The following is an 8,517-nucleotide window of genomic DNA, read 5'->3' as shown; positions in this document are numbered from 1 at the left end:
CAATCACTTTGGAATTTTACGTCTATGCAGAATATATCACACTTAGTCAAAGTTTGATTCACAATGCCTAAAACTTTAAATTTTAACTCCCTTAAGGCTTGAACACGTAAGATGTTAATTGCAGCACTGTGCGTTGAGCGACATATAGCCTATAACATATGCAATCTACTTTTCTGTCAGCGCACGATGCTGCATCGAAAAAATTACGTGTTCGAGCTTTTATTCATATGACATAAAATAGGCTTACGACGCTTTTATAATTGGAAATTTGTATGAAAATATTATTTTTAAAAGCTCTGTAAGCCCATCTATCTTCTTTGAATGCATTACGAGGCAAAATATTCTCTGCGTGTTTTCTTATGTAGCAGAAAAAGTAAAGCGGCGCTGCCGTTACATGTCGCGCTTCTCAAAGTGTTCTTTGAATAATGCAACATTGCTTACTCAGAAAGAGGGGGATAGCTGCATGTTATCTGCTCATCCACCATTGCTGAACTTTTCAAAGAAAGAAGAAAATTATCCACAAAATTTTGAGGTGTATAAAATTTTCATTCCACGTCGAGCTGAAAAAATACATTTAAAAAGCTTTTATAATTTCATTAATTTAGTGCAAAACTGAAGTTAAACAGCCCCACAAAAAAAGTTAATAAGGTAATTTAAGAAAGCCCGATAAAAGCATGTTAAATAGTTGTAAAAAAAATGGGCTGCATTTGAGACTTTCATTTTCTCTTTTATTGCCGCATTCGTTGCGCATATATATAGAAGTTATCCAGCCATTAGTAAACAGCAACGTCAGTGCCGACTGCGCAAAGCAACCGGTCCAGAGCGAAACAAACAAATGAAAATAATGGCTGACTTGGATGCAGTACATCTGGGCTTGGATGAAAATGAAGCGGATATTGCAGAGGAACTACAAGATTTCGATGATTCATTTGATACACGCAGTGAAGCGTCTGAATCTGCTTCAGATTCGTCGGACTCTCAGCCGAGTATTAGTTCAGTGAGTTCAGCCGAGTCTTCTATTGGTGAGAAACGTAATAAAAATAAGACAATGAAAAAAGTTGTTACTAAAGAAAATGAAAAGAAAGCGGCTACAAAGCGCACATCATCACCAGGCGATGGAAATGTGAACGGCAAGAAAACCGCTGCTGTCGTTAGTAAGAAAAAACGTAATAACGAGGAATCAGCACATAAAGTTGCCGAATTATCCGCAAGCAAAGTGGTGAAAGAAAAGAAGACGATTAAAAAAATAAACACTAGCAGCACTATTAAAAACTCTTCTGCAACTGCCTCAACAGCAACCAACCTCAATGGCCCAGCAAACACAAGTAGCGGTTCAATATCGGCACATGCAAATTCCAGCGGAAATAAGAGTGACATTAGCGATGCTGAAGATAATACAATAACGAAAGATCCTTTCGACAGCGATTCAGAATCTGAGGATTCCGATTCCGCTGCTAATATCAAGCGAAATGGTGGACGTAAGCCCATGAAAAAAAGTGCTTCACCTGAAAAGAAATTACAAGGAGGACTTGGTACGAATGCAAGTGGCAAATCTTATGATTACATGACTAAACTAAACTATTTATTTCGTGGTACACATTTCTTCCTAATCAAATCGAATAATGCTGATAATGTTGCTATCGCAAAAAATAAGAATATTTGGGCCACACTACCACAAAATGAGGCAAACCTCAACCAGGCATTCAAGGAGTCCCGTAATGTTTTGTTGATTTTCTCTGTCAACGAGAGTGGTGAGTTATTTTTTGTTCATATGCATGAAATTTTGTTAACCCTTTAGTGAATTCCTAGTTTTTGTTTTATTTACTGCCTGTGCATTGAATATTGGAAAATTAAATATTTGATAGTGATCCATCTTATCTTTACATTAAGCTTTTAAAATGAAAATCACTCAGCCGTGCCCCCATTGTTACCGGTAACATCGTAAACATTAAAATAAATGGCCAAAAGTTAGAAAACAAAAAATCCTCAAACGCTTTAGGGGTATTAATCGGTATTGCAGGGAAGGAAATTTTGTAACCCTCCTAAAACAAAATATTAAACTCAAATTCTGAGAAAGCGCAACACTAGAGGGGTTTAATCTTCCATTCTTCCGCACATTACAAATATTTATAAAATAATAACACATTGTCTAAACCACATTAATAAGTATTTGAAAATATCAATTTTCTAATTTTTAAGGTAAATTTGCTGGTTTTGCACGCATGGGCGCACAATCACGCCGTGATCTTCCACACCCGGCTTGGGTATTACCACCTAGCATTTCTCCTAAAGCTTTAGGTGGCATTATTGAGTTAGATTGGATTTGTCGTAAAGAGTTATCTTTCAATTGCACATCACATCTGTACAATACATGGAATGAGAGTAAGCCAGTGAAAATTGGGCGTGATGGTCAAGAAATTGAACCCAAAGTTGGCGCTGAATTGTGTCGCCTATTTCCCGAAGATGAAAAAATCGAAATGACACCCATATTACGTAAGTCCAAAGAGGCAGCTAAATTGATGCGTGAAAAAGGCGTACGTGTTTCATATCGCCCACCACGCAGTTTGTCAACACGCGGCAGTCGGGGTGGTGGTAGTAGTGGCGGTTATCTCAGTTATCGTCCTAGTGATCGCCGTATTAGTAGTAGCGGTGGTGGTGGTGGTCCAATACGTCATAGGCGTGGTTTTGGTGTACCACCACATCGTCCATATAAGCTACCACCACTTGGTATGCCACCCATTGGCAGTTTTAAACGTTCTTCCTCACCATATCGTAGCGGTGGTGGGTCTGGGCCTGGTGGCAGTGGTGGTTCACGTTCAGGTGGCGGTGATTCTGGATTACCCTCATGGGATCGCTATATGACTTCTGCTGAAGCTTACATGATGGATTATATGCGGTCAATGCATGGACAATTACCACCTTTACCATTTGTACCGCCATTTGCACAGCTTCCACTATCTGCTTCCGGTGTGGCTGGTTTACCACCACCAGGACCACCATCAATGTATGACCAGTTACCACCACCGGTACGTTACTATGATGGCCCACCACTACCAGATTATCCACCACCACAACCTATACGGCCACCACCACCTGGCTTTGACAAAGCACCATCCTACGAAGATTTTGCAGCTTGGAAAAATGCAGGTCTACCAACATTACCAGAGGGCATGCCGCCTGGTTTTCCCAATTTTAGCAGCAGTGGCCCAGGGCAATCAGCATCGAATGGTGGCGGTAGTAGCGGTTTAGGTGGCTCCAGCTCTACTGGTGGTGGTAATGTTAGTGGCAATGGCGGTAGTAGCTTTTCAAGTTCCAACAATACTATGAATTCAAGTAATTCAGCAGGTGGACCAAATAGTTACCGTAGTAGCAATCAACGTCCCAACAGTTCCAATATAATGCGCCCACGTGAACGTATTGGTGGTCGTGAATATCGTGGTCCAAGTGGCAATATAAATACTTCACGTAGCGGCGGTGGTAACGAAAGACATTTCCGCCCTGGTGGTGCCAGCAGCGGCGGTGGTGGTGCGCGTAACTATCGCGATGGCAGACGCTAAAAGGAACACACACGTCATAAGAAACGGCGTGCGTTGCGAAAGTAAAGGAAAGGAAAGAAGGAAAAAATGCTTAAATTAAAAGAATAATAATAAAAAAGGTTTACCTAATTTGTGCAGCATATGCATGACAAATGGTCGGATGCTGTTGTGTGAATGAATGCGGTCAGTCAAGCAAAATAATGCGGTGACTGTACGATGAGTGAAAAATATTTAAGTGCGTATAAAAAAAAAAAAAAAGAAAAATTGTAAAAACTACATGCATTATATTAAAAAAAAAAATGTGGTGGTGTTAGCAAGCGCGTAAGAAGTTTGAATTGAGGACTGTGGCAAGAAAAATTGACAATGGCATTTTTTCTTCTACATAAATTACTTAATGTCGGTAGTGTTTAAAATTTTAGGCAAAAAGTAATTATGCAAAAAAAAAAAGGAATTTAATATTCCTAAACATATAAGTGTTACAAAATTTAACTTAACCAATATGAAGCCTAATAAGAAAAAAATCTCAAAACAAATATGGCTTTGGATCACTGTTCAGTCATATTTTCCTAGCAATCAGAAAACTGCTTAATTTTTTTTTAATAAAGCTAACAAGGAAAACTTAAGGCGTGACGGTTAGCAGAACTGTAAAATGTATGCTCTACGCAAAAAGAACTTTCTTTGTAAAAGCAATGTCATTGGAAGAGCTGTTAAGTGCATGTTCTTTACAAAGTCTTGTCAGTAAACAACTTTACTAAATGTTAAGTCGTTAACAGCTGCAGCTTCTTGGTGATTTGCAACAACTGCTTCTTTCGAAAATATTTACAGAGCTGTTAAGTGTATGTTATATGCAAAGAACACTGTAAAGTTCTAGCGGTTAACAGGACTGTTAAAGGTATGCTCTTTGCAACAGATACTGTTGAGAGCCCTTGTCATTAACAGAGCTGTTCAAATTGGGATTGCAAGAAGATAACCTTAAATTTTTAAAGAATTGAATGATTATTTAAATTATTTTCCAATTGCTTTAGTTTTTGTGCAACTATTTAACACTAAGGAAAATTATTTCTAAAATTACGCTTGCAAACCCAAATCTTACCACCAATTTCAATTTAAAATTTGTTTGAATTTCTAAAAGTTTTCTATTAATTTTCGTAAAAAAAATGACTTAAAGTTTGAAACACATTTTTTTTAGTACGTAATTAATATATAACTAATAAATGCTGCAACGATGTGCAAACATACATACACACATATGTAAATACGTACATATGTGTAATCAGCAAGAATCAATGGTTAAAGAAGCAAAGAAAAAGTTAAAAAATGTATTTAAAAACTTTCAATTATGAATATAAAAGCATAAATTACCTATATATGTATATACACATATAATTTTAAATTATAGTATTACTCGTAATTATACGTATCGTAAAATATAAAAAAACCACAAAATAAATATTATATGTGAACTTTATTTGCTATGCAAAATGCAAAACGAAGGCGAAAAGGTTGCAAAAAATGTTACACCAAACAACAACAAATGAAAATATATACGAACTGTTTTGTGATAAAATATGGACTACTTTTTGACCGGCCTTAAGTAAAAAAAAAAGACGCTCCACCCCACAACCAGCCATTTAACTTGAGACTGTCCGTATGAAAAAAGTGCATTCAAATATTAGAGAGAAAGAAAATTATTCATGCAAGAAATGAAAATCAGTCGCAAGAAAAGCAATAGTGTGTGCAGTGTTTTATAAATGCAAAAGCAGCAGCGAAAAAAAAAAATATTGAAAGTGGCAAAGAAAAAGTCAAAGTGTACTGATTAAGCGCTACTGAAATTCTTAACTGCATTATTTTAGAAATCTGTTGAACTTCTTCCTACTCACTTTCTCCCACACACGATTTCGTTTGTAATGCAGTGAGAGTGACGTTTATTTCTGCCGTAAAATTCAAAGAACTTTTTTTTTGCATATGTGTCCGCATTATAGAGCCAACCAAAAAATATATGAAAAACTATTCAAAAAGAAATTTATAAATTTCTTAACATATTCACCCTCAAAAAAAGTGCATACTTATTACACACCTACATGTGTGTGTGTATTCATATGTTTGTCTATTGGGATTCGAGTAGTAATGCTTTTGAGTCCTGCCGTAGTACAACTTAGTTCCCGCATTGCTTTCAATAGCACATAACGCACCACCAAATCACATTTGCCGAAACAAACAAACAAAGAAAAAATTTACTATCTAAATATGCTTTCTAATCTCAAATTAATTTTTGTCTTTCAGCCAATGCAGACCTCTTAATGGAGCATTAAATATGTATGTATGTAGCTGCTTAATTTTTGGCACTCCACTGCCCTGCATTAATTTCAGCGAAATTTCGTTAAAATCGTTCGTTAAAAAAAAAAACAATCAACTGGTATAAACGGGACTGTGGAATTTGTAGCTGCAAAAAAATATAACGCGTTAAGTACCTCATGCTTGTCCTAGTGTTGGTAAACTACATAACATTTAGAAACTGTAATATATCTTGTATAGCATTGCATGTGTATACTTGCACCATGTTGAAGGAGAAAGGATGATGTGCTCTGTAATAGCCTCAGAGAACAACGCTAGCGCGAAAGTCCAGGACTTCGGCAGGCAAAGGCACTAATAGGAGGGTACAACCCAAAGCGATATAAAGCTATGATTAACCTCCCACAAAGTTGCCTTACAATTTTAACAGGCATACTCACAGGACACTGCGGGCTAAAGAGCCATATGCATAAATTGGGCATATCTTCTAGTAGCCTCCGTCGGTTCTGTGATCGCGAAGATGAGACTGCAGAACACATCCTGATGGAATGCGTTGCAGTCGCGAGACGAAGACTTAGGCATCCTAGGATCATCGAAATTAGAAAGTAGTCACATACACTCTCTGAAGCCGTGAACCATTCTGGATTTTCACAGAGAACTCGGCTTGGATGAGTTGTTGTAAAGAGAATGAGGGCACAATAGACCAATAGATCGTAGTGCTTAACCTCACAACATCTATCTATCTAATCGGTTTAACAGCAAAGTTTTAATGTTTTGGATTTTGTTTTAGACGGTTAAACGCGGTTGTACATAGAAATATTTGTGCCAAAGATGTGTTTAAAAGGAAAAACAACAAGGACCAAAGTTAGAAACAAATAACAAAGCATTATGCAGCGCAAACAAGTAGATGAGTAGGTACATTGACACTTATGGCATCTTCACCATCATGATGCATTTATTTAAGCTCGCATCCCAACACCCGGAAAGCAAGCTAATGAAGAATTTAAAAGTCATTTCCATATAACAGGAAATGAACTTTATCTACGTCTTTTCATAATCTACCTGATTTAGCTCTGTGAAGTTGGCACCTACATGTGCGAGTAATTAAAAAAACCATCAGACCAATTCTAAATATTCTCGCGGATTTTTTTATTCCCGCGGAAAAATTCCTCCAATTCTTTTCTCCTAGGGAGAAGAAAAATTGGGGAATAGGAATTTCGAATTTTCGAAGTCAGCTGTTTTGTTAATTGAAATCTCGTTGCGCATTTCTTATTTTGTTTAAAAAAGTGAAAAGTTTAATTATTGTTGCGAATTTGTTTGAAATTAAGATATAAGGTATAAACAATGCACATTATTGCATTTCATGTGGTATTCACTGAAATGAGTAATGAATTGGTGCCACAGCAACATCAGAGGAGCATAATAAGAAGATGGCGGGATAACACAAATCCGCCGGAGTTGCCTGCTTTCATTCTGCAAAGCAATTTTCTGGCGGCCACGTCGAGTTGAGTGCGCCATATGCCAAAATCTAATTAAGCCTTCTTAAAAAATCCTTGCGCAATTTCTGGATGGCTGCATCAAATATACAAAGAGCTCTTCCGTTGCTTGTGATATACTTTGTTGTTGTTGTTGTTGTTGTTGTTGTTGTTGTTGTTGTTGTTGTTGTGAGAATATTGTAGTAGAATGTAAATATATATTTTAGCACAAATTTGTACAAATAAGTGTTCTTTCTTAAAAGAACGAATTTCCTTTAACTATTTTTATGCATTCCCTTTAATTTAACTAGTGAAAAAACTCCTATGAAATGGCAAAGAAATCTCGCTCTCCCTCACATTCATAATACCTACTTTTCTCCCATAACCGGTTTCCTCTTTTTCGAACATTGTTCAGAATAGGAGGAAAGGGAGAAGTGAAAAAACTCACAAGGAATTTTTATTTAGAATACGAGGAATGGGAGAAGGGAAAAAACTCGCACGGAATTTTCGTTTAGAATTGGGCTGCATACCTCATTCGTTTGTCCACCGTTTGTCCACCTTTTGTTAAAAAGTTCTAACAAAAATTTGTTTTTTTTTTTCGAAAAACCCCAAATTTTTTTTTTTCGCTTTATTGTGCTAAATCGTATGTCCGTCGTTTGCCCATCGTTTGTCCACCTTTTGTTAAAAAGTTATAACAAATTTTTATTTTTTTTTTTCCGAAAAATCCCAAAAAATTTTTTTTCGCTTTATTGTGCTAAATCGTATGTCCGTCGTTTGCCCATAGTTTGTCCACGTTTGTCCAGGAACAATTTTCGTTTGTCCACCTTTTGTTAAAAAGTTATAACAAATATTTTTTTTTTCGAAAAATCCCGAAAAATTTGTTTTCGCTTTATTGTGCTAAATCGTATGTCCGTCGTTTGCCCATCGTTTGTCCACGTTTGTCCAGGAAAAATTTTCGTTTGTCCACCTTTTGTTAAAAAGTTATAACAAAAATATTTTTATACCTTTCATGAACATGAAATGGTATATTAACTTTGGTCCGATGTTTGTAACGTTGAGAAATATAGAAGATAGACTCACCATTAAGTATACCGAATTGATCAGGTCGACGAACGAGTTGATATAGCCATGTCCGTCTGTCCGTCCGTCTGTCTGTTTGAACGCAAACTAGTCCCTCAAATTTTGAGATATCTCAATGATATTTGGCACAAGGA

The 8,517-nt window shown here is 36.6% G+C and overlaps 1 protein-coding gene across 2 annotated transcripts; it reads left to right on the top strand.

Annotated features, from left to right (window-relative positions):
* Window positions 1–504: 504 nt before the first annotated feature.
* On the top strand, window positions 505–3,799 carry Ythdc1 (YTH domain containing 1). 2 transcript variants are annotated; one of them, XM_067786902.1, is made up of 3 exons: window positions 505–648; window positions 760–1,751; window positions 2,200–3,799. In XM_067786902.1, exons 2-3 carry the CDS (start codon window positions 836–838, stop codon window positions 3,555–3,557), a joined length of 2,274 nt encoding a protein of 757 aa, XP_067643003.1. In that variant the 5' UTR covers window positions 505–648; window positions 760–835; the 3' UTR covers window positions 3,558–3,799. The 2 variants fall into 2 exon arrangements, with proteins under 2 accessions (XP_067643003.1, XP_067643002.1); XM_067786901.1 differs by having other exon boundaries at window positions 505–1,751.
* The last annotated feature ends 4,718 nt before the right edge of the window (window positions 3,800–8,517 follow it).

This window comes from Eurosta solidaginis, chromosome 5, assembly GCF_040869045.1.
Source record: "Eurosta solidaginis isolate ZX-2024a chromosome 5, ASM4086904v1, whole genome shotgun sequence".
In the NCBI taxonomy this organism is placed as follows: Eukaryota; Metazoa; Arthropoda; class Insecta; order Diptera; family Tephritidae; genus Eurosta; species Eurosta solidaginis.
The sequence above is the reverse complement of the archived record's forward strand: the minus strand, read 5'-3'. Positions and strand labels throughout refer to the sequence as shown.

Coding starts and splice junctions, on each gene's coding strand:
- Ythdc1 (XM_067786902.1), top strand. CDS start 836: ATGAAAATAATGGCTGACTTGGATGCAGTACATCTGGGCTTGGATGAA. Junction 1,752..2,199: donor TTTCTCTGTCAACGAGAGTG/GTGAGTTATTTT, acceptor CTAATTTTTAAG/GTAAATTTGCTGGTTTTGCA.